Consider the following 27,684-nt stretch of genomic DNA (forward strand, 5'->3'; position numbering starts at 1 on the left):
GGGAGACAAACATATAGTCTGGGGGAGGTACACATATAGTCTGGGGGAGGTACACATATAGTCTGGGGGAGACAAACATATAGTCTGGGGGAGGTACACATGTAGTCTGGGGTAGACAAACATAGTCTGGGGGAGGTACACATATAGTCTGGGGGAGGTACACATATAGTCTGGGGGAGGTACACATATAGTCTGGGGGAGACACATGTATAGTCTGGGGGAGGTATACATATACATGTAGTCTGGGGAAAGTTACATATAGTCTGGGGGAGACAAACATATAGTCTTGGGGAGACACAAATATAGTCTGGGGGAGACACAAATATAGTCTGGGGGAGACAAACATATAGTCTGGGGGAGGTACACATATAGTCTGGGAGATACAAACATATAGTCTGGGGGAGGTACACATGTAGTCTGGGGGAGACACACATTTAGTCTGGGGGAGGTACACATATAGTCTGGGGGAGACAAACATATAGTCTGGGGGAGACACACATATAGTCTGGGGGAGGTACACATATAGTCTGGGGGAGACACACATATAGTCTGGGAGAGACAAACATAGTCTGGGGGAGGTACACATATAGTCTGGAGGAGGTACACATATAGTCTGGGGGAGGTACACATATAGTCTGGAGGAGGTACACATACAGTATAGTCTGGGGGAGACAAACATATAGTCTGGGGAAGACAAACATATAGTCTGGGGGAGACAAACATATAGTCTGGGGGAGGTACACATATAGTCAGGAGGAGGTACACATATAGTCTGGGGGAGACAAACATATAGTTTGGGGGAGACAAACATATAGTCTGGGGGAGGTACACATATAGTCTGGAGGAGGTACACATATAGTCTGGGGGAGACAAACATATAGTCTGGGGAAGACAAACATATAGTCTGGGGGAGACAAACATATAGTCTGGGGGAGGTACACATATAGTCTGGAGGAGGTACACATATAGTCTGGGGGAGACAAACATATAGTCTGGGGGAGACAAACATATAGTCTGGGGGAGACACAAATATAGTCTGGGGAGACAAACATATAGTCTGGGGGAGACAAACATATAGTCTGGGGGAGACAAACATATAGTCTGGGGGAGGTACACATATAGTCTTGGGGAGGTACACATATAGTCTGGGGGAGACAAACATATAGTCTGGGGGAGACACACATATAGTCTGGGGGAGACAAACATATAGTCTGGGGGAGACACACATATAGTCTGGGGGAGGTACACATATAGTCTGGGGGAGACACACATATAGTCTGGGAGAGACAAACATAGTCTGGGGGAGGTACACATATAGTCTGGAGGAGGTACACATATAGTCTGGGGGAGGTACACATATAGTCTGGAGGAGGTACACATACAGTATAGTCTGGGGGAGACAAACATATAGTCTGGGGAAGACAAACATATAGTCTGGGGGAGACAAACATATAGTCTGGGGGAGGTACACATATAGTCAGGAGGAGGTACACATATAGTCTGGGGGAGACAAACATATAGTTTGGGGGAGACAAACATATAGTCTGGGGGAGGTACACATATAGTCTGGAGGAGGTACACATATAGTCTGGGGGAGACAAACATATAGTCTGGGGAAGACAAACATATAGTCTGGGGGAGACAAACATATAGTCTGGGGGAGGTACACATATAGTCTGGAGGAGGTACACATATAGTCTGGGGGAGACAAACATATAGTCTGGGGGAGACAAACATATAGTCTGGGGGAGACACAAATATAGTCTGGGGAGACAAACATATAGTCTGGGGGAGACAAACATATAGTCTGGGGGAGACAAACATATAGTCTGGGGGAGGTACACATATAGTCTTGGAGGAGGTACACATATAGTCTGGGGGAGACAAACATATAGTCTGGGGGAGACACACATATAGTCTGGGGGAGGTACACATATAGTCTGGGGGAGACAAACATATAGTCTGGGGGAGACACACATATAGTCTGGGGGAGGTACACATATACATGTAGTCTGGGGGAGGTACACATATAGTCTGGGGGAGACACATGTATAGTCTGGGGGAGACACACATATAGTCTGGGGGAGGTACACATATACATGTAGTCTGGGGGAGGTACACATATAGTCTGGGGGAGACACATGTATAGTCTGGGGGAGGTACACATATACATGTAGTCTGGGGGAGGTACACATATAGTCTGGGGGAGACAAACATAAAGTCTGGGGGAGACACACATATAGTCTGGGGGAGGTACACATATAGTCTGGGGGAGACACATGTATAGTCTGGGGGAGGTACACATATACATGTAGTCTGGGGGAGGTACACATATAGTCTGGGGGAGACACACGTATAGTCTGGGGGAGACACACGTATAGTCTGGGGGGACAAACATATAGTTTTGGGGAGGCTCACATATAGTCTGGGGGAGCCACACAAATAGAATTAGTTTAGAGGAATCGCACAAATGCTATCAAATTTGGATACTCCTATAACAAAATTAACGCCCTGTGGGCACAATGGTTAAAGGGACATAACTCTTATTTTAAAAAAAATCAAATAACTTGCAGAGAAGAAGCATGTCACTTTTGACAACTTTTCTTATTTTAAAAATTAGTCAAAAGTGACAAATGCTTTTCTACTACAATAGTCGCTAAAAGAAGTGCAGACCTCTTCATACTTTTTACCTTGTTTTTAAGGAAAATTTTGAGGCAACCCAGCAGTGTTGGTAAAATAAGTGCCATTGAGAAAATGTTTTGTTCTTGATTTTTTTTTTTATGGAAACAGAATTAAGATTGGCTATGGTTCTGTCTCTCTATTACAGATATGAAATAAAACTGTTATATCATGCCAATTATAATTACACACTTCATCTAATTGTCTCGATCACGATAATGTTTAAATTTGGTCAAATTCCATTCAAACTTTAGACCACGTGAGAGTTTGACATTTAAATTAATAAACTGTGGTTAAAATATTCTTTACTAATGATAAAACTGGTAAACTGCTATACCAGAGGTTCTACTTAGCCTCGTCTTTCAATACAACAATAGGCTAGGACATGTGGCTGTACCAGTAAAACAAGAGGCCCAATGGGCCTGTATCATTCACCTGGCTCTACAGCAAATTTTCAGTTGATAGAGGTCATTTCTACAGAAACTATGCTGATAACCAATTTATTCAAATTTTATTCATGTCGATAAATATTCTAGTCCTTCATTCCAGCTTACTATTGGCCTAATATCAGGTCTTGGCGACTCTTGGCTATGGCAAGATTTAAAAATATTTCACCCCTGTGACCTTGAATGTAGGTCAATGTCATTCAGTTGAACACACTTGGTAACCCTACACCCCAGCATGCTACAGACAGGCCCAACCTCAAGTACCTGAGCCTCTTGGTGTTTCAGAAGAAGTCGTTTAAAGATTTTAGCCTATTTGACCCATGTGACTTTGAATGAAGGTCAAGGTCATTTATTTGAACAAACTTGGTAGCCCTTCACCCAGTATGCTACAGGCCCAATATCAAGTCCCTGGGCCCCTTGGTTATTGAGAAGAAGTCGTTTGAAGATTATAGCCTATTTGACCCATGTGACCTTGAATGAAAGTCAAGGTCATTTATTTGAACAAACTTGGTAGCCCTTCACCCCAGCATGCTACAGGCCCAATATCAAGTCCCTGGGCCTCTTGGTTATTGAGAAGACGAGGTTTGAAGATTATAGCCTATTAGACCCATGTGACCTTGAAGGAAGGTCAAGGTCATTTATTTGAACAAATTTGGTAGCCCTTCACCCCAGCATGCGACAGGCCCATTATCAAGTCCCTGGGCCTCTTGGTTATTGAGAAGAAGTTGTTTGAAGATTATAGCCTATTTGACCCATGTGACCTTGAATGAAGGTCAAGGTCATTTATTTGAACAAATTTGGTAGCCCTTCATCCCAGCATGCTACAGGCCCAATATCAAGTTCCTGGGCCTATTGGTTATTGAGAAGAAGTCGTTTGAAGATTAAAGCCTTTTTGACCCATGTGACCTTGAATGAAGGTCAAGGTCATTTATTTGAACAAACTTGGTAGCCATTCACCCCAGCATGCTACAGGCCCAATATCAAGTCCCTGGGCCTCTTGGTTATTGAGAAGAAGTTGTTTAAATGAAAAAGTTGACGCCGGATGGCCGGATGGCCGGACGGACGCTGCACCACGGCATAAGCTCTTCGGGCAGGTGAGCTAATAAATCACTCAAAAATCAAAATGGTTGATTACATTATGATCATGATTATATATAGTGACACAATTTCCCTAATGAAAACATAATTATATAATCTGAAGACATCACTCTATCAAATAAAAGAAAAAAAGACATGTATTTGATGCAGGATGATATAGCTGAAATAAGCAAGTGTATACATGTTGTTACATTAATGCTGAGTAATATTAAATGAGAAGGTCTGTGAGATGTCAGGAAAAGGTACTTGACCTGCACAGCCTTACACACTGTTGTGGTGTATTAAGGCATTGTAACCATGTATCAGTTGGGACAAACTAGTGTTTAATCCTGTCTCACTTCCTGTGTATGTGACAACTTTAATGTTATCTTCACTATAAACTAGCTCTAAGTGTTAAATATTTAACCCCTGCAAAGCAAAACAAAATAAAACATGTCTAACTTATGTTTTCACCAAATCACACCAGTATAGCAACAGTACATGAATTCTATAACATGTTTCCTGAAAATGTTTGCTTAGAAGTTATGGCTTGAAAAAAATGGACTGACATTGTAACAATATTTAGCTTTCCATTTCAGTAATTCTCAGACAATAGAATATTAGGAATTAATTTCTAATAAACAAAATATTCACTCTCCCATCTTAATTACCTGACAGATCAAGGCATCAATTTCAAGCAAATAAAATTTCCTTTTGAACATAATCCTCTCAGGTTTTACGACAAGTTTAATTATATAAATAGATTGTGGTACTTAACATTTTAAAACCTACTAACATTACTGTCCATGTACATCTTGGTTTAAAGATTTTGGTAGTGTCTCACGGATTAATGGTATTAAATTTAGACTCTAAAGGTCGTTTTCAGTCACTTACTTTATGGAGTCCAGGGAACTGTGTTCTCTGCCTAATACTTTTAGATCTGTGTCCTTAAAGGCCTGCAACACAAAAGTCATATCTTTATGTCTAATAATAAAACAAAAACCAATTTATACCAACTTAGAAAACAGTACAAAAATCATTTACACATAAAAAAAGTCCACACAAAAATAGATTTCATCTAAATATTATGTACATTGTACATATAATTAAAGAAATGTATGCAAAACTAGATGAAACTAAAAAATGCTGAATGTTAAAGTTACCAATTCTGCATGGTAATTAGTGACTTTCCCCCTTCACCGTTGCCAATTGCATACGAAGTATTTTGAAAGTTCAACAGAATTAAGCCAGTTTTACCTTAACTTTTATTCTTTAAACAACACACTACAAAATGAAGAAAAATAGAGTCTAGAGATTTTAAAATTATTGAACATAAAGATCAGAGGTCAAGAAAGGCTGAGCACATAAAAGATAGTACAAAATAGTTTAACATACCTGTACCCCAATGGACACTCTGTTCACTCCGGCTGATCGAAAATCCCTAAACAAAGCAATTTTTATATGATTTGATTTTGTTAAAAGAAAAAGAAAAAAAAGTATAGCTTCCAGTATTAGCTATTAAGTTATTTCTAATCCTTGACTAGAGGTGAAGGTCACTACTGTGACCTTACTACATAGTACTTAGGTGTGTGATGTAGGTATACTGTCACATCACGATACATTTTTAACACTTTAAAAGTTACAGCAATCTTACATAACATTTTGCACTTGAACACCTTGATCTAAACTAATCATAACAAGATATGATGGCTTTACCTTAAACAATACTCGGCAGTTATTGTGTGGGAGCCATGAGGATCTAATTATATATATACGTGTATATATCTTAGCTCAGGATTTTTTTTTAACATAATGGTCCTCTGAAAATCTTGATTCACAAGGCATGATATTGAAAACCTCAAATTTAAAAGGTATATTGTTTGATATACTTAAAAACTTACAGGTATTCATACGAAGATGTCACAAAAATACAATATACAATAATATCATATTTTAATATATAATGTCTATAAAAACTGGATGTCACTTTTACACCGTCCTAACCTCAACTTTCCAGTTTCCAGGAGAGTGGGATTGACCTCCAGCGTGACTTCGGCTGCTGCATGCAGTTGTGTTGTCTTAGTGACAGCTTCAATAACACTGGCGATTGTCCTTGGCTCTGCTAGACTTGGTGTTCCTAATTATCGAGGAAAAATCATTTTTATATTAGATAATAGTGGAATGATTCCATTTTCCTTGGTTGAAGCATAGCTTATCTTTATTTATAGAGAATCAGATAGATATTTTTACTATAGACTAGTGGCCTGTTATCTTATTTATTTTATTTGCAATAAAACAAAATTCTTGTCTTTATAAAATTATATGCTTAATCAAAAGTAGTTGATGGAGGGATTAATATAAGAATTTATTTTCAGTTTTTTTTTTGTTTTTAAAAAGACTGCCATCCAATTGTCTTTTGTTCAAACAGCACTAAAGATGATTGCATGCTCATTTTACAAAGAATATGCATATGGATGGCTCAGATTTCCATGGAATCAGAAGCCAAGGTACAAACCTCCTCCAAAGAAAATAGAGTTAATTCTGCTGACTTGGCTAGACTCTATCAGGGTTTTGGTCTCTGTGGTAAGGCACTTTGTCATTCGTTCATTGTCTACATTGCGACTGTAACAGATACCCGAAAGCTCTGATCTGGCAAAACATTACAATTTCTACCAATGTTCCATAGTTTCATAGTTACATGTCTACATAATGTCTCCCAAATTTTGGTAAAAGCTGACAAATACATATACAATGTATAGTCAAAAGATATTTATGACGGCTATATTTCAGAATTATCTGTGTGGGTGTCACTCGTATGAAAATTTGATGGGGTATATATATATATACGTAGAGGTTGGGGTAAAGTTCCATTTTCCTAGTATTCTTTATGCTTATTATTTAAAATGTCTCCCTACCTTCTTGCACAGATACTTTTGGAACAGTTTTAATATTGACAGGGATTTAAAGCACAATTATAAAACTTTTGAAGCATATTTGTGACTGACAATATTTTGCAACACATGTATAGTTGAAGTATATCATTAGGATTGTTGTAAGTTTCAGATATCTATAACTTACTTGATGTATTTGTTGAAGTTACAGTATGTACATCGCTTCGAACAATATGGCCACTGCAAATAGATGTCAGATATACAGTGTATTTATGAAACTTATAATTCCATACCCTAACATTTACATTGATGATAAAAAACTAACGAATCTTCAGATATTAAAATTGTTTTATTGTCTTCTAATCATACATAATTTATTATACACTCACCTAATATATAATTTTTTTTATATTACTGCAAAATTCTTGATCACCCATGCATGTACCTGTTAAACTGTTAGAGTTTACTAATATTTCCTAGTTATGACTGCAACATACATACATATTCTATACATAACATTATTTATACAAGGTGATCTTAATCAACTATAACATAACTGTGCACTTACATGTACATAAAGTGATGCTTGATCTTCTATAGACAAGTCACTTGTGTTAATATCTCTGGAATACTGCGTATTACTTCTGAAGGATAACGGTAATTTCGTGGACAAAATATTTTGTTGGCGGAAACATTTGGATAGAAGTTGACATACAGCCATTTTCATCAATTTATCCTGTTATAGGATTGTCATATTACAGAACACCTTCACATAACTGTTGGGCCTATATCATACTTGTCGGCTGGTGTGGAAGTCCCGATCCCTGTGGATAAGAACGAGGAACCATAAATCTGTTAGTGTCACGATAAGAAATACTATTGTGCAGCAGGGTATTTTTTGCTGCGAAAATATACATCAAATGTACATATGTTCGTACAGAGACCTATATAGGTCTCTGGTTCGTATGATCGCAGGCTCCTAACTTCCTAAGACTAGCCTACGATTTAGATAAGTGTGGGCTGTCATGTAGTCGAAACACATTATTATTACAGTGGTCAGAAATATGGATTTAATTTTAAATGAATGTCCTAAACCACAGGTCCTAGCCTCGTCTGTCAATACATCACATATATTATTGACAGACGAGGCTAGGACCTGTGCCTAAACGATACATACTTCAGTCTTGATGATGCTTCACTCAGTCGCCAACATTTCGTGCGAAATCGGTTTGACATTTATCCACGTGCTTTTCTCTGTTTTGATTCCCACCATCTTGTCATTCTATCCATGTCAACCGCACGCTTAAATTGCACTGTAAGCGCAATACGTTTCAATGACCCAGACTCATAGTTCATTACAGCCCCCCCCCCCCCCCCCCCCCCCCCCCCCCCTTCCCCATCCCTTCATGTACCGTGATAGAACTACACCAATACAATTAATTGACACTAAATTGAATAGGAACTTCCGGTTAAATTAAATAAAAAGAAAATCGAAACTCGGCTAAAACTCAATACAGTGATATATATATATAGGCCTACCATATTAAATTACTATCCCTCGTGGAAAAGAGTTCATACATGTACGTATAGCTAGCTACATGTAGTAAAAAGTAACCAGTTAAATAAATGAACAAAAATAAAAGCAGAAAACAACGAGATGATAACGAAACCGTAGTTCTAACTAAATAGTGATAAAACGAGAGAAAAAACAACAACAAAACAAAACAATAAAAGCAAACTACAAAATCAGCAAAAAAAAGTAGGTTTTACATGGAGACCCTGCAAAATTAGATGTAAAATAATTATTATGATTAGGGGATATGACCAGGTTTTCCGAAAGAGAAAACGTCTTCTGCTTCATCGAAACTCAAAATGAATCAAGGTGAAAACTAGACCCATATATATCTGTATTTACACGTACATTTTATATAGGCATATCAATTTAACAAGCATTCGACACGTACATCCGACTTTATATCACACAAGGAAGTGTATTTCCAAATGAGAACCTGATGTTGACCATAACAAATGTTCATGGTCTTCATCAACCTGTATCTCTCAAAATCTCTTGTTTTTTCCCCACCAGAAAATGACATATCTTGATAACAAAACAAAAGCATAATGGAAATCGTGATAATTGGAACACGTCCTTGCATAGCGAGACAGTTGAGGCATGTACACACATTAGGTAGGGAGGACAGGGGTGCTACTATTCAGAAATAGTAAATTACCAATTTGGAAATCACTCTTATTATACATCACAACTGCATAAGCTCAACTGCATAAGCTGTCCCGACTCATTAAGTTGCCAGTATAGATCGAGATAACCGACTGAAGAGTCTGTAGGATCATGGATTCCAGGTGCTTCAATATGCGATCGACATGCAATAAAGATTTTATTATTCCAAGATAAAACATCGTAAATTTATTTATAAGTAAAATTGAAGAAGGACTTGGCAAGGTCTGTGTAACATTTTTGGATAAGCTATTCCATATAATCAGCCTCGTACAGGTATGAAAACAAGAATGGTGAGCATTACTAACGAGTCCTAGAGGGACTAAACAGCCGTACGGTGTTCGAAAGATAACTGACGAGTCATAGAGGAACTAACAGTTGTATGATATTCCAAACATCACTAACGAGTCCTCCAGGGACTAAACAATGAACTTCATTTTCTCTTAGATGGCACATATCTGATGCGAAAGAAGGTCATTCTTGGTCCCTAATTAGGAAATTGCTCATTTTTCTTTTTCGTGAACGCAGCAATGTCGCCCTTTACAAAGCTTTTTCACTTTTCCGTGTCGCAAAAATGGTCCCAACCAGCGATCATACAAAACAGCAGTATGATGCAGTCAAACTCATTTTTGGCTCTACAGTATCTAACTCTCAAATTGTTTTGTTCTTTGTCTTTTGTATAGACCTTTGGATGTTCAGCTGTACAATAATCACTGGAGAATGTGATACGATCGAACAATAGATAAGACAGAACTGTTAAAGGCTCTATTACGAACGCAACCAAACGGTTTATATATACTAGCCCAGCGTGTGAGTTTAACAATGGGACATTTTTACCAATATTTGTAACGACACGTGAATAAAATTACTTTATACAACACAAAAATCAATTCACAGGGAAGGAATGAAAGGGCGCTTGTCATTTGTGAGATCTGAAGACCACGTTATACATAGACGATGTTTTCATAATTCCAGCAACTACAATTAATTATAAGCGATAGGACTTGCTAATAAACAAGTGGGTAACAACTTTCAATACGGACGTATTAACAATTACATAATGTATATCTAGGACTTGTCATAGCAGGGGAGGTGCTGTTACACCATAACTTAATACATTTCATATATGTGAATATTATATTGAATATTATATACATTTTTAAAGAACAGGAAATACCCGTGAATATTCTGAACAGGTGCAAATATACAAGGTAACATCAAACATGGGAGAGGCCTATAATCACATCATCTCGAAGACATGGATTCCGAGGATTGTCGGTAATTCTCACGAGATGTTACGATTGTTGGTGTCAGGAGAAAGTTTTAACCAAGTGTTAAAAGCATAATGTATACACATGTTGTCCATGTCTGTACAGTCAGAGGATAAAGAGAAGATGAAGGGATACCATCCGGAAGTCGGCACTTGCTGTCACTAGACCTAGTAACCTCGCGAAGGGAATTACAAAATGTGAAAATATGAGCGCCTGGCTAAACAGGACTGGATAAGCTAAAGAGCTCATAAGCTCTTAAAATTACCTATGCCCACGGTTACGTAATCGCCTATCGGAAATATGACAAGCTCTTTCACAGCAACGATTCATACATATAGAATGTGTCGATTACACCCTCTCAAACAGATCGGACCGTATAGGGGCCTACTAACTAAATTGGCTTTACATCAATTTGGCTTGTTGAAAGGACGATAATTTCACAATGCATGCAAAGTTGGAAAGAGGAAAACGGTCCGAAACCAAACAAAGGAAATGGAGAAAGGGATCCGAGGGAAGCCGATACAAAACAAAAGAGATGTGTATTTTCACTTACAGTTGGGAAAAAATCCCTTTGGGACGACAATAAGATTCACAAAACACCAGAGTGACAGATCTGAAGAAAACCCCGATACTATTTTCACGCTTAGTGAAATTCTACATGCAATACAAGACTAGAAAATGATTATGAATTTAGACGTGCCTATATAATTAGATTGTATGGTAAATTCCATGGGATTTAAGGAGGGTATCCTACAATAACAAAATTATGAAAAGAATTAAATTGATATATTTCAAACTGATAAATCTTGATTAAATCCAGGTAAATCGTGTCACATTTTCAAAATGAGAAGAATTAATGTGAGAACGAAAATACAATTACAATGACGTACCCTGTGATAAAAGTTTGCCTAATTAATCCATTCCAATGTTCAACTGAATCACTGTTAGGAGTGAGCATACGTTTTTTGTGTAACGAATGAGCCTACACTCGCCGTAAATTATCTGTAAATCTGTCGACACTATTCGCGTGTTTTTTGGAACGTCTCTGGTGACCTATGGGGTTTATTAAGTTTCATTTTGGCGGATCACCAACGTGAAGAATTCTCCATATGGAATTCATAAAAAAAACAACCATAGCTCTTCTGCATGTCCCCATTCTCCAGAGAGGTCACAACGATATAGGTCAGCATAAAAAAAGTCCGAGTAACCCGTAGTTATCGTTGTCAAGGGAAACAAGAGTACTTCCTCATTCGATTACGTCACTCAAACCCGATCAGTACACAGCGGATGGACCTCTCTAGAGTAGGTACTTCTAAAACCAGCATTAAAAACTATCAGTGTACTCAAGTCACAATGGTAGAAGTAGACCCAAGAAATGTGAAATTTTTATTGGTAAAGTTACGAAATGAGTCTACCGAACAAATTATATGTCAACAAGACACATAGTCATGACACACAGTAACAGCTGACCAAGTTTTTAAATTGACCAGAATAGTGATTTATAAGCTTGTAAAATATCACTGGGTATGGTATTTACATGAACCTTCAATTTACCTCCAACTTATTCCACATTAATTCTCAGTTGTTCAACCGCATCGCCGATTTCAAATTAGAAATCGAGCAGAGCCAAAGGGAAAACGTTTGAGGTAGTATTGTTTGTCATCCTATCAACAGCTAAGGTGTTCAAGTCGTCCTTAATGTTGTGTGAAACATTAACGTTACTCAGATTTTAATGTGCTGTGCATTTTTACATCGAGTGAAATAAAGTACAAAGAAAATAGACACACTATGGTAACAATCCAACAGTGCAGAAGGCGTAGTAAAACAATAATAGACACAAGTTAGGATCATTAATATTCCAGCCATTGTCATATATAATAATATATAATTATATACATGTATATCAATATTAATTTGTGTAAATTGTCCCTCATTGTTCTAAGGAAATTACACCTATGTATTTTCGTTTGGCTCTAGATGCCAGCACCTTTAAAGAAGAAAGTAACGTAATCAATGACTGGAGCGTATGCCGAATAACAAATGTCTCGTCCTGCTAGGGCTCGTAACTGATGCCAGGAACGAAAAGTATGAAGATCATGAAAGAAGAAAAAGTTAGGGAAATATTATCGGGTTAAAAGGATACTAATGTATATATGTATAGACCGACAGGTTTACACGTACTTTAGCATAATCAGCGTAACAATAACATAACACACAACGTATTTGTCTCGTCAGTATGTCTTCATCGTGTTAGTAAGACCTGGGGTCAGTTTCATCAACTTTCCATAACCTAAAGAAATCCATTGTGTAACAGAGCACATGATTAATTGAATTCAGATCGCTACCTCCGCTAGGGAGTCTCATGCTCAACCGATCGCGCTAAAGATAGGTTACAATTGACTTAGGTTTTCCATATGAAATTATTACAGAATTTAAGGAAAGTTCCGTAGCTAAGACATTTCACCTACATCCAATAATGCTTTCCTACGGACAATATTAATTTAAGGAACTTCCATGAGTTAGAGAATATTGATAAAACCGGGGCCTGATCTATATTTTAAATAAAATCATTCAGTCTGCATTCTCCTGTTTGTGAGGAACACCGTAGGTTATATTACAACTATAACGCAGACGACTCCGTCATAGACACTGTAAAATTGAAATGTAGACAAAGCCAATGTCTCGTGTGTGGTACAATTGTCTTCTTATTGCCTCAATTAAACGTAAATAATTACAGGGCGAACCCTGACTTTACCGACCACTGACTATAACGACATCCTGTTCCATCCGACCATATCCACCGGCACGGCGACCTGCTCCACTGTCGACAATGACTTTACCGGTCACACAGTGTTTCGGTAAAGTCATGTTTACTGTATATATAATAATATTGACGAATTTATTTCGACCATCATCACAATTTATCGTGAAATGGAGAGCGGTATGTTCCCTATCACTTATAGCAGTTTAGAACTAATATTAATAGTAGTTTTTCTTTAGTCAGGAATTGATGAAACATTTTGAATGGTATCATTAATGTCATAATTCAACACGAACAATCGACTCAATACTACATACTTAGTGTATCGGTCCAATGGAGGGGAACACCATACCCCATATAGTGTTAACGCAGCTGTTGTACCCTGGGCCGCAGTGAAACTAATAAGAACGTAAATACTCCGGAACTTCGAGATAAGTCAGTGGATATTATACACATATACGGACTTAACAATCTATACAGGTCACGTGACTTAAAACGAGGAAGTTTAAAACCATATTAAATGTAACATTGTAGGGTTAGCTGGAGGAGGGACAGGCCACATTAATGAGACGTCATTAACAGACATTCGGAGGTTTTGAACAGCACCACAGGTAGGCATGGGGAAAGAAATTTGACATATTTATGAATATTATACTGATCATTATGTTGTTTATATTGAATTCGGCAGAGATCTAAATATCCAACTTGTGTCGAACTACGACATATGTACACAATATAATGCACCTTTCAAAACATATCGATAATTACTTAGGTACATTAGAGCCAAGATGAACTAGACTACATACAGCTGTTTCGTCCTTCATGTACTCGTCAGTGTCTGTGATGCTAAGGACCTGAAGTGGTGACCAAAAACTCGAAATCAGTCAAAAGAAATGTCACAATCTGGATAGGAAGGTGCAAAAGACCCAATGTTCAATGTTATAATTTTATATAAATGTATTGTATTTGAAAAACACGTGAAGTACATGTGTATATAAATATATTATCAACCATTGTTGAAGGTTATTACTCAGATCATGTACAATAGTGTGGGGCTGATACAGATAGTTCCCCCTCGCCGCACTGTCTAATGAACAGGCAGGACTGGAATTTCGTGCTTCAAAAAACAGGGATTCTTTATTTTACTCCCTGAAATGAAGAGTTGTTTATTAGACATTTGAAAAAAAGTTCAACCGGTTCACTTCCTTATACCGACACATGTGTACACACATACATGGAGTGTGGTGTGTGCGTGTATACAGGAAATAATCTAACAGTGTAAAACCAAACCCCGTGAACGAGTGTCGTGTGAAGTGAAATACGAACTAGGGTGGTGATCACAGTTTAGGTACTAACATGTATACAGATAAATAGCTGTGTTGTATAGGATAGTTAATAACTATGTATATATGATTTAAAGTGACTGAAATTAAACTGGCGGTCATACTTCTGTAAAATTATAGCCGACACATATGGTCTAGTAAGTAATAACGACGTTATGGTCCAACATAGGTACTGGATCCTAACAAACAGATGTTCTCTGTATGCGAATTATATATATAAATGTATAACTACGAATACAAATTCAAAGTTCTATTTAATATAATTAATACACTGCTCGCGTATAGCTTTATCGCGTCACCCAGTCACGTTTCTGGCCCTCGTCGATAGCCATGCTGGACATCGAAACTAGTATTTTTCTTCATTAATATACATTTTTGACTTAATCGATTAGGGATCAAATAAAATTGAATATACTTTTGGTTAAGTTAGGAATCTCTGCCCTGTCATGATCCTAACGGAATGGTATAAATATTAATTCATATAGCAGTTTGTACACAACAGTGCTTTCTATACTTTGGTTTGGTTTTATTTGTTTAACGTTCTGTCAACAGCTAAGGTCATTTAAGGACGGCCTCCCGTGCGTGCGATATGCATGCGTGTGGACTCTGTATGTCTCGACAAGGGGACATAACCCAGAGCCTTCCTCACAGGGGCGAACGCTTAACTAAAGGCCAAAAGTGAGGCATTGTCAAGGAAGACATTAGGAAGAAGAAAGTTGTTCAGAAAGAAGAGAAAAGATAAGATCCCAAATTTAGTCGCATCTTACGATCATGCAATGGGGGCAGCATGTACAATTCTTATGCCCTACCTGCAGGGCAGGCTTTCTATACGACAATGCGTTGATTGAAAACCCAAGAACGATAATAGATTTATTTCAAAATATAGATAATTAAAGTTGGTTTGTATCATATATTGTTCAATGATCATACTTGTAAAGACATTAGCCGGATAAGAAACAATAGCGACCTTACATGTAATGTTTCAAACAGTCAACCCAAAAAGCTCTAAATATTCCAGCAAAACTGCACAAACATTTCCCACTGACTTGAACAATTGAGCACCTAAAACATAACACAATGTGTGGTGCTTTTTCCAATGGCGAAAACAGAACTAAAAACATAACAGAAACCATTCATTCATTCTAAGGTACATTATTTTACATGAAATATCCATATAATCATGCCGTAAAACGAAAGTAGATTTTGTTTGTTTGACCTATCTCAATCTCTGACTGATGTCGCTAATCTAAAATAAAACATAATCAGACAATGTTATCAGGGGACTTAAATCAATCGGGAAGTTTACCGAGTGAATATTTACAGATCGTGACCATTTTACCAGGAAGTACTCATTCTCTTTCGTAATCACATTATACACACATAATAGTATTAGATAATGGCTCAGTCACTTCCAGCTTATTTATATTAATCGCTCTTGTTGGCTCGGTTGGCTATGTGATAGGCGTGTTACCACTGTGCCACCCGACCAAACCATATAATCATCATCATCATCATTCTTTATTTCCTCCTTACCGGAGATTTTGTTTGACAATAAAGTAGACAAAAAAAAAAAAAAAAAGCATTCAGAATGTCATATTAAGAATAAGAAATAAGTCACGCCGTTAAGCACTCGCCATCCTCATGTTAGTTTACTTTACTTGAATAACCGGATTTTCGTTTTCATGACATGACGTTGAACTCCTTTCTATATAAGGTATAGATGATACCTTATCGGGTGTGGTCTTGTGAAGTATTACATCACCAATATCATATCTCCACACAGAGTATTATGATACCACATGCTATTGCCTTGTGAAGATATATAACTTTCATGAATCATCAATAATACTAAATTACCGATATCGGGTCTGACACGTAAACTAATATGATACCTGTAACGTTCCTAATAGGAAAAGGATGTTTTCCATCAAGGAGTTTCAGTGTGATATGTTGAACCGTTCAAATGTCATCGCTCCTCCGAGTGAATTTTATACTAAGATAATATAGACTTGTATATATATTATTCTATGCAGAAACATTGCAGACTTGTATATACTATTTTACACTGAGATATTACAGAGTCGTATTTATGCTATTTTATGCTGAAATATTACAGACTTGTATTCACTTTTTATACCAAGATATTACAGAGGGTTTATTCTAATATTTATATATTGTTGTATATGATACTGTGCGCTGTTTATCTGTATAAGCCGTTCTAGGAGATTTATCATTAATTGTTCAGGATACACTAGAAACACTAACCATTTGTATACCATTCTTACGATTACAGTATATGAACCTGAAGTACTTATAACCACTTATAGAGTTAAATCGCACGCGGAAGACACGTCACCGCACGAGAATAAACCGATACTTTCATTCATTCATTTATTTATTTATTCCGTAGGCCTTTCGGCCTATAGGTGAAAATAACAGCATATGATTATGCGTAGATACATCATACGAATACATGTAAAACGTAGAGTGATCTACGTACTATTGTAATATAAAACATAATAATAATATTATATTATGAATTCAATTACATGTAGTGGTAATTTGATCAATTTCAAATGCTAAATTACAGCAGAGACCTATATACTAATAGTATATAGGTCTCTGATTACAGTGACTATTGCCAAAACTAAGCACAGTTTAATATAAACATGTAGATCATCACAAAACACAGTTTTTCATTTTAGTATCAACAACCCGAAACAACTATTGTATTGAGTAGTAAATACAAATGTAGTAAATTTAAATCTATGAAAGGCAAGTGACGAGGACAATTAATCTACCATAATGTACACAATACACATTACATACAATATGTATTATTTGTATACATATTAGATACTTAAAGGCAGTCTTGCTAGTATAACTACCGCGAGTAGTTAAGATTGACAAAATAATATCTTATCAAAATTGTTCTAAAGGCAATATCATATAGAAGCCGAAAAGTTGGAATAATAAAGAGATATGGCTGTTTATTTGATGAATTAATAATCGTTTCCAAATTTACAACAACGATTTATTTACAACACTTTTTTGAAGTAGCGAAAATAAATCCTACGCGAAATATATAATATTTACGGTATCTAGTATGATATGCCGGACGAGATCTCTTAAACATGATAATACCCAGAGGATTGTATCAAAGACACACACGCGAATAGGACCTTTGATAGGGTTTCATAAAGATCATTGTATTAGCTGAATAAAAGAAGGAAAGAAAAAGAAAAAAACAAAAATAAAAACAAACAAAACATACTGCTGTTTCGTTCAGGCTAGATATGTTTGGTGGAAAGGAAAAAATCTCTGCGGGGTAACATTGAAAAATAACCTATATGAATAAAATTCCATCTCGTATGTGATATTGTTATAAACTATTGATACTGTATTTCACGAAAACTACGAAGCTTTTTTACAAGTGGAATGAATACAGTTTTGTACAAAACGAAACAGAAGTTAAAATGATTTTTGATAATGAATTTGATAACAGATACAGTTTACCGAATACTGAATATAAAACTACCACACAGCCCCTAAGCTTACACAGTGATACTTGTAACGGATACTATTCAAATCAATATGAGAAAAAACGATACCGCCAAGCTTCTTTCAGCGATGGGTCTGATTTTCTATGATATAATAAGTTGCTCGCCTAACGCGTTAATCACGCGGCAAGCTACACTAAATATAGGACAATTATTTATCGCCACTGTCGCTCTTACCGTGCACTTGATTGACCGTTACTGGGACAGTCCTAAAAAAAAAGCAGTTTATTGGTTGATGTGTAGACAATGTGTGTGCTAATGTAATGTAGGGATTCTTCTACTCTAAACCATTTCCCACAATCACGATAGTTAGAACATTGGATAAGAGATAATTATCTTTATAACTGTGTAAGCGTTACTTCTAAAATTCTCAAACTTTGTGAACGTTCTTAATCCTTCCCTAGATCAGGTACGTGTATAAACACGACAGGTCGCAATGTTTATTTTAAAATGTGAAGTACCTGATATTCCCTGATAACTGTACGGTGGTTCACCGTCCTGGTTCTAGTTTTAGGAATATGACTTCCCGGTAATGACGTTAACTCGGCTGAAACATACAGGGGCCGCGCTACCTCAGTTGGTTAGACGTAATATCGGGTGACAACCCGAGGGGCGTGGTTCGACGCTCCACACCCGTGTCGGTTTGTGTTTCTCGGGAAGCTGAGAAACGGGTTGTTCTGTTCTGTCATGGTTGTGTCCGTGAATAAGACACTTTATCCTAATTGCTCATGTTGGTATGCGAGGATTCTCTCTGATGCTGTTCAGTGAGGTAGTCACCAACTACTACAATGAATCCCCGCCTCAAAATGACCCTTAGTGTTCACGGGGCGATAAACCAGCAAACGCTAGGTTTCCTGTAAAAGCTTGCACGCTTTTTCAACATTTTTTATTCAAATCTACATACTGTTCATATTTTGCCATCATTTTGTCGTATCTTGTCATCATTTTGTCGATTTAGAGTTAGAAACACGGTTTAGTTTTAATGTTGATATTCTTTGACATTTATTTAACCACGGCTTATTTAACTAATTTTACAGGATCAAGATGAGTCTGCCAGAAGGCCTGTACGACGCTTTTCGCGAAAATGGCGCCCCAACCTATTATGGGCCTAACCAGACGGCTTTTATGACAGACGTCCTTGAAGCTGGTCTTATCTTTGCCTTCATCATCCTTGCTATCTCTTTCTACGTTGTCCTTCCTGGAATTAGAGGCAAAGAGGTCAGTCAAGCTGTATCAATGCCTAACGCGTTCATGCTTCAATATGGTTTCTCAATTAGTTAAAATAGAACACTTACCCCCTATATGCGGCCTAGTTTTTGAGTCCTTATAAGGATTTCCTTGTGTAAGTTGTATTTTTATGTGAGATGCAGATACAGGCTAATACTGGAGGGCACGCCCGTGCTATTTCATTCTTTTTGTTTTCATTCTATTTACAGAGAATCTTCGCTTTCATTCGAATCACCTCGTTTTTGTTCATTGGAGCTGTTATACTATGTAAGTTGCCATGGTGATTTATTATAAAAGGAACCCAATTACAAAAGACGAAAATAACACATATCTCTTTAAGGAACAGACAATATGAGAGTGGTAACTGAGCGTATCTTAATGTAGAACCCATTATTGATGTGAAGTGAAGTCATTCATCATAAAAAACTCAATTTATACGTAAGTGATATACATATATATATATATAAATATAATAACACAAGGAATCTGTGTTCGGATTTCTTTAACCCCTGGAGATGAATCTCTGCAAAATTATGCCACCACCACCACCACCATAACCACCACCACCACCACCCTAACCACCACCACCAACACCATAATAATAAGTTTGCCTACAGTCAGACTCAAGCTTTTTAGCTTGAGCCACACAGTCGAACGTTTTTGTGATATTTTTGAACGATTGCAGTGGCTAACTTCACATATGACTGGGAGGTATCGGAAATCAAAGATCTAACCACGAAATACAAAGCGGGATCCAAGGCGGACATCCACGCCGATGTAGCGGTCCACATTGGGCTCCGTGGCATTAACATCACACTGAAAGGTAAAGTGGCAATTTAGATAATAATGATTAAAAATGCCCGTGTCATTCAAAAATCATAGCAATAAATAAGTAAACAAATAAAAACAACAAATAATTATATTTTTTTAAATTAAGGACCAATTTTATCGATTTCATGTGGTGATGCATTGAGTCTCCTAACCTAATGAGTACATACTGCAAGCGCACATATTTTTATGGTAATATCATTTTAGTGATTTTTGCGTTTGGGTCCTTCCGTAAAACTTTATATTTTATTGCGCTAAAAGTTTTGTACGCCAAAACACGTTCATTTAAAGTACGCAATGCCTTATTGTTTACCAAGAGCAAGGAAGTTTGATATGTCCTGCTCAATTTGGCGACACACGTCTCAGGTTTAAAGATGAATTTATGAATGGAATGTGTTACAGGACTACCAGAGATCCAGAATGTAGATAATCTAAATGAAACCATAAACTACAACGAACATTTTGACTGGAGATGGGAGCAGGGACGATTTGGTTTCGGTATCTTTGGTAAGTCAATCGACATTTTCTGTTGATTTATCGAAAGGAACCAGTATAGTTTTGATTATAAACCCTTCTGAATTTCCACATCATCACTGAAGAGTAATAGAAGGAAGAAACAGCTGTACGCTCAATTTTATATTCATTATTTGGCACATGTTTTGTCTATCATTAAATCTATATCTAAGTGTTTTTGTCTATCATTAAATCTATATCTGAGTGTTAACTACTTGTGAGTTTTGTAAAATTAGTGTGACAATTGTTACCTTCAAGCTGGAAGATTTAACCGTGAGTTCCGGGCTGCCCAGTTCCGAGGTCTCCCACTTCCTGTCCTTTGGATAGCAGAATACTTCACTTTCGACGGGGAAGGCATACGATGGGGGCGTCATTACCGCCAGGCGGGCTGGTACGCCCACATCATGATGTGGTATGTAGTACATGTGTATTACATCAAATTATGCTTTTAAGGAAAAAAAAACCAAAAAAGTTTAGAGGTTTAAGTTAGAATTACGGTTTAGACGTATGCCGGTATTCTCTGCTGTTTAGTAAATGATTGTTTCATAATTTCCAAGAATAATATATCTTTGTTTTTCTTTCATATATTTTGGTAAAACCACCAATATCCATAACATGTACAGGTGTACTTATGTGTTTGTTGTACAACTCCAGGTTGGCCTTGCCTTTATGGTTCCTGACAGTGATTTTGTTCTATGTCCTTCTTCGCTACGGGGCTTGCATGTTGATGCTGACAGGGGCAGTGATGGTTACAGCCAACATCATTTGGTCTTCTATACGAAACTTCAATGAATTGATCATTCCCTTTACCGAAACGAAACAACTAGTTTTCACGTATGGCGGTTCGTACTGGATCAATCTTATAGTTGGTGAGTATTGTGAATGTACATATTTTAGCGGTAATCCTATTTTAGCGGTTTTTTGCTCTTGAAGAATAGCGCGAAATTATGATTGCGCGAATTAAATTTTCTGTGTACTATTCCTACAGAAAATATGAGAATGTGCTTATTCTCCATGGCTTTAATACTTCCTTGCGCTAATTTGTTATAATTTGGAAAATGTATACTTTTATCCAGATCAACGTTAATGCAGTGTACGTTGCTATTGGTGATACAGTTGTACTATAAACATCTATATATTATATAATATTAAATGTACTCGAAAAAGTTCTCACATAGGCATTTGAACTTGCTCTTCGAGCATACGATGTTATAAAGGTTCACACAGCCATTAGCATGTACCTCGAGCAGCAAATAAAAGAAAAGTTCTGACATGCATCCAATAAACTTCAAATACTGACATTTTGGAGAGACAAAGCTAATCTACAAGCGACCATGTTCCTTTAAACTACTGATGTGTTCCGTACCTGATATGTTTACATGTTACAGGTATCGTTTGTATTATTCTCGGACTGATTATTTACCTCATGGACCTGCGATTCCCAACAGTTATATCGTCTTTCTTCGGTGTCGATGTTCTCCAAGATCTTGACGAAGTCCAAGAGGAAGGTATATCTTATAAACATTTTTCTAACCAATAGTAACGATATTTCCGTCAGAGACTAAGAATGGAAGGGATGGACCGATGTATGATTGTCACTACAAAAGTCTTACACCACTATTGGTTATTTCAGAATGTAACTCGGCTGGTGTACATTTATACTCAACTGAATACTTATATTCAGTTCTCCTGATGTATTATAAAACATTAGCTACATATCTAAGAAACTACGAAATATGGGTCGATATAACAGCGTATATTTTTTTCTTATGTACGGTACAATTTTTGAGGGTATTTCTTTCAGACCTCAGTAGCCAGAAGACGGAGAATGGTGGTATGGAAATGGACGAGATGCCCGGTTCCTCATCGAAAGGTCACCGCTCCGCACCGCCAGTTCCCGCCGAGGCCGAGAGCGATGATGATGACGACGAGATATACGAACCTCCGGTAAGGAATCGTTATTGTCTCTACTTCTTAAATGTCTTTTGTAAAATTCTTTGAGATTGCAGGTGTTAGAATCTGCCGGAGGTAAACAATAATATACCATTGATACAGATGGACACATATTACAATAGTTCTCTATCGCCCTCGGATTGGAGAAACTAAAACGTGATGTTGACATGTATCTACGCCTAACGATATTTACATCTACTGTAGTTATATACTTTGAAATTGGGCACCTTTGTATGTTTCACGTACAATTCTAGCCATTATTGAAATCTTCCAATTTATGTTTGTCTTCTTTATACATTACCCGAGTTCTGCTGAATAATAAGAAGTTTTCTAATTAGCTCTATATTTGTCCCCAGGAGAGATTTTCCTGATATATAAGATTTATCTCCATACTTAGTCTGTGCCATCTTCGGAAAGGAAGCACGTACTCTTCGGAGCCCGCGTTTCACTTACGTTTCTCTTTGAAGCTGGTAATGCATTCTTTTCTTTTATTGATGTTATCTACATGTAACAAACTTCTAACTTTTATTTCTTTTGTGTGCAAAGGGAGTTAATATTCAGTTCAAACCTCAATTTCTTGTTTTTTCCCCACCATATCTTGATAAATGAAAGTAAAACAGACTGTAGCTAGTCTGATACCACATAATACGGACCCATTGTGTGACACGGATACTTTAAAGTGCCCATCGTGATTTGATGATAAACTAAAATCGAAATAATCCCTTTGTGAAAAATCCATGAAAAATTATGCTTTCTTAAGAAGCACTGAAAGCGATGTCTACAAAAATGAAAACCTCAATTTTAAATGAAATCTAATGTTTTCATATGAAAACTCTTCAATAAAATGACACTATCTTTAAGTGCACGTGCTTAATTATCGTCTTCACGTATCTGTTGTATTTTCGGAGGGATTATTGCATTGATAAGGAAATGACAAATAGCGATATTGCTTTCCTGATGTTAAAAAAAAAAAAAAAAAAAAAAATCAAAGAAAGAAAGAAGAAAGTAGATAATAGATAAATGAGGAAAGCACAAATACCGATATTGGTTTCCTGATGTTTAAAAAAAAAAAAAAAAAAAAACTGAAATAATAAAAAATAGAAAAATAAAACAAAGAAAAAAAATAAGAGGATTGTTGTGAATCTACGTTTTAGATGTTCCACCTACAACAACAAGAAAGGAAGGATGACCTTTACCAGAAACGGAAGTCCCGCAACCTGACCAAGCGATGGCAGGCTCCCCGCCGGAGGCCTCCACCTCCTATTCCTGGGGACGAATCTCCGGAAGAACTCTACGAAAACGCCGCGTGAGTGAAGCTGGATATACGTCCAACCATTATTTATGTATGAATATCCGACGTATTATGTAATTAAACTAAATGTTTTCTGTGGAAGATATTTCACAGCAAATCGCCCTTATCATTGTAGTACGCCATAATGAAGTTTAATCAGTCGATATGCTGTTTTTTAAAAAGTCAGAATGTGTGAATTGTCCGGTCACTTGGTGTGGCTGGTTTTACATCCTAAGACTATCCTCTATTCTTTTTTCAGATTTAATCGAGTATAGGACAGCACCACGACAGTTGGAGACACTAGACTCACTTGGTAAGACAATATTAGATATTGGAAATCCAACGCACTGTTTTTTACTTAGTACCACGTGCTCTCAATGTGTTAAATCATTTATACGAAGAATTATCTCCAACTTAACACAGCTCATAAGACTAATTTCCATAAATTTAGCCTATAAAAAGCTAAACGCTTATAAATAAGTCAATGTTGAAGGAAAATGAGCACCTTAATAAAACAAAACTTTCATATAACGACGGCTATATTCTTAATCGTCACACTATAATAAGATGAAAAAACCCTGAAAAATAAGAAAATGCTATCCCCTGCAGTTTGACATATTAATTAGACTGTAGACATACTTAATTGGCGCATTTGAATTTTACCGCATTACTACAGTTGAAACGTTTTTGAATTTTCCGTTTTCAGTGCGTTCACAGACAAGTCGCCGTTATAGCAGGAGATGGGGTCCGTGAGAGACGTCTATACACTGGTATTGGTAGTTGTATTATATTAGACTTACCGTTGTCTGGTGCCATTTATACGTCCTGTAATGCCTATAATTGAGGAAGTTTGGGAAGAACAGGATCGTCCTTACGAGTGGACTCTTGTATACCAATATCACCACTATCATCATTATCTGCCGTTGACTTTCAGACGGGTTCCGCACGTTCATATATTGATACTTGAACTGTTCATTAGTTCCAGAGACCTTCTCTGATTATATTGACTTATACAAGTGTGCCATACTTCAGCGTAGAAATACATGAAGAATGTTAATATGAGGGTTCTTAAATTGTTTTCTCATGTTTTCATAGTTTTCTACTGAGAAGAATGTTTCTAAATACACCAATGTAAATTTCATTAACACATCTGAAATTATTATATCATATAGTAAATATTGTATGTTCTTCATATTTGATAATCTCAAGTTAGACCATATTGTATAACTACACAAGTTAGCCATGTATCACGTGTAAATGTTTAATGTACTTCAGTAACACGAAAATGGTTTCCATGGTATAAATGTTACTTTATTGAAATAAATTTCCGCCAGATATTTACATTCCACATCCAAATGATGTATTTTGTATTTGTTGTATACGTCGCAGCTGAAACATTCCTTCTCTATTCTTTACTTATAAAATTGATTTGATTAATGAATTCCTGCATTAGATAAAGTTCCTCAACGAGGTTTCAAATTCGGTGAATGTTGATGTAGAGAATAGGTAATAGAACTGGTTCGTTTGAAGTAATGTCTGTATTGTGTGATGTTATTATGTAGGTTCACATGAAATACTAACGTAATGAATTTTAATACAATATTTCATAATAGAGATATATATACAAATTGGATTGGACAACAGGCTTAGCCTATACAGGTCCTTTCCATACTTTCGTTAACATAAATATTATTAATAATTTTAGTGGTATAGTTGTAAATATAATTATGTAGAGAAAAAGTAAAATGGAATGTTTATTATCAATTTATGGAAAAGAAAGATCATAACTGAGAGGAGAATTTTGCTTTATAATAGAGAATAATTTATTGAAGAGAATGTCTAACAAAGAAGAGAAAAGATTAACAAAAAATTAAATATATAAATAAGTAGAAAAATGAAAAATAGATATAACAGTAGTTAATGGAGATGATGAGTAAACAAAAAGAAAAAGAGAAAACCATCACCTATCTTCATACATACATACATACATACATACATACATACATACATACATACATACATACATACTTTACATACATACATACATACCTACATACTTACTTTACATACATACATACATAACCCGTGCTGCTACTGTATAAATATGTCGGCCGTTTGTTAGCCTCATTGTAACAAACTCCTAACAGTGAGCCTTTCAGTTTTGTTTCCTCTTCTTCGGGCTATGGAATGTACTAAAACATACATCACATATGAAATAAAATAAAACAATTTTGAATCGTTAATTTCTCGTCTAGCGTCTTTCACGTTTCCAGTACTTTCCTTGGTAATACTTATTCAAAAGGCTATTTCTCAATATTCATGTGTAGGTGTCATTAGCGGACTAAAAACTGCACAAAGTTCAAATTAGCGCTGATGTGGAGACACTATTTGAAACTCCATCGAAGTCCAATGGAAGGTGTTATGGTCTACCTCATGGTCTCGGTATGAAACAGTCTATCTCCCTGAGTGATATGAAGTCAGACGTGTTCGATGCTAAATGGTATGTGTCATCGCCTTATTTTGAGAATGTGACTTAACCAGGATTTGACCTATATTTGTATGGCGGGTGTCGTCGATTTGACCTAGATTCAAATGGCGGTGTCGTCGAGTTGACCTAGATTTCTATGGCGGGTGTCGTCGATTTGACCTAGATTTGTATGGCGAGTGTCGTCGATCTGACCTAGATTTGTATGGCGAGTGTCGTCGATTTAACTTAGATTTAAATGGCGGGTGTCGTCGATCTGACCTAGATTTGTATGACTGGTGTCGTCGATTTGACCTAGACCTAGATTTGTATGACTGGTGTCGTCGATTTGACCTAGATTTAAATGGCGTTGTCGTCGATTTGACCTAGATTGATACACGGGGTGTCGTCGATTTGACCTAGATTTGTATTGCGGGTGACGTTGATAAAGCAGAAGATTCATACCCTCCTTGAACACCTTGTCCTATTCTCCCTATACTTTTTGAAGAGTATTTATGCAAATCTATATAGATGTATATTGCTCATGAAACAGAGTCGGTGTTGTGGTTTTGATCATTTTTATTTCAATATACGTTCATGATGATATTTTTGTAAAATACCCTAAAACGAAACAAATATTTCCATTTAGTAAATAGTCTGAATGGACATTTACCAACATATAAGATATACATAGACTTTCACTAAATACGCTTATCATACCTGTTTTACTACAGTCAAACCTCGATGATCCGAACTTCGTTGATTCGAATTTCTCGCTGTATCGAACTTTTTGCTTGGTCCCGAATTTCCTCACTATATAACGCTACTAACGAACCTATGTATGATTCGAATTTTTATAAATCGAAGTTTTCGATGTATCGAACGTTTTTCATGGCCCGTTATCTATGATATTATAGGTAATTGTATGGTGTTCCATTAGGGCCAAATTTCCAATATCGCTCCTTCGCTCCTTCGACCTAAACGCGAAGGAGCGAAAACACGATGGCGAAGGAGTGAAAATACGATGGTGAAGGAGCGAAGGAGCGAAAATACGATGGCGAAGGAGCGAAAACACGATGGCGAAAGAGCGATGGAACTTCGCTCCTTCGCCATCATGTTTTCGCTCCTTCGCCATCGTGTTTTC

The 27,684-nt window shown here is 36.7% G+C and overlaps 2 protein-coding genes across 3 annotated transcripts in view; one reads left to right on the plus strand and one right to left on the minus strand.

Annotated features, from left to right (window-relative positions):
- The window catches only part of LOC117333443 (radical S-adenosyl methionine domain-containing protein 1, mitochondrial-like), a 33,167-nt gene extending 24,782 nt beyond the window's left edge, over nucleotides 1-8,385 (minus strand). The window contains exons 1-7 of one of the 2 annotated variants that reach the window (XM_033892743.1): nucleotides 8,271-8,385; nucleotides 7,662-7,917; nucleotides 7,281-7,333; nucleotides 6,718-6,824; nucleotides 6,207-6,339; nucleotides 5,598-5,643; nucleotides 5,097-5,158 (exon numbers count right to left, since the gene is read on the minus strand). In XM_033892743.1, the coding sequence (XP_033748634.1) occupies nucleotides 5,097-5,158; nucleotides 5,598-5,643; nucleotides 6,207-6,339; nucleotides 6,718-6,824; nucleotides 7,281-7,333; nucleotides 7,662-7,820 (560 nt within the window). In that variant the 5' untranslated portion in view covers nucleotides 7,821-7,917; nucleotides 8,271-8,385. The remainder of the gene's footprint in view (nucleotides 1-5,096; nucleotides 5,159-5,597; nucleotides 5,644-6,206; nucleotides 6,340-6,717; nucleotides 6,825-7,280; nucleotides 7,334-7,661; nucleotides 7,918-8,270) is intronic. The other variant, XM_033892751.1, reaches the window with a different exon arrangement.
- Nucleotides 8,386-13,828: 5,443 nt separating this feature from the next.
- LOC117333458 (dual oxidase maturation factor 1-like) lies at nucleotides 13,829-26,319 on the plus strand. The gene is made up of 12 exons (XM_033892761.1): nucleotides 13,829-13,972; nucleotides 19,302-19,482; nucleotides 19,701-19,758; nucleotides 20,177-20,314; nucleotides 20,722-20,826; nucleotides 21,091-21,244; nucleotides 21,487-21,701; nucleotides 22,221-22,340; nucleotides 22,637-22,779; nucleotides 23,940-24,091; nucleotides 24,336-24,389; nucleotides 24,783-26,319. Exons 2-11 carry the CDS (start codon nucleotides 19,309-19,311, stop codon nucleotides 24,349-24,351), a joined length of 1,275 nt encoding a protein of 424 aa, XP_033748652.1. The 5' UTR covers nucleotides 13,829-13,972; nucleotides 19,302-19,308; the 3' UTR covers nucleotides 24,352-24,389; nucleotides 24,783-26,319.
- The last annotated feature ends 1,365 nt before the right edge of the window (nucleotides 26,320-27,684 follow it).

This window comes from Pecten maximus, chromosome 1, assembly GCF_902652985.1.
Source record: "Pecten maximus chromosome 1, xPecMax1.1, whole genome shotgun sequence".
Classification (NCBI taxonomy): Eukaryota; Metazoa; Mollusca; class Bivalvia; order Pectinida; family Pectinidae; genus Pecten; species Pecten maximus.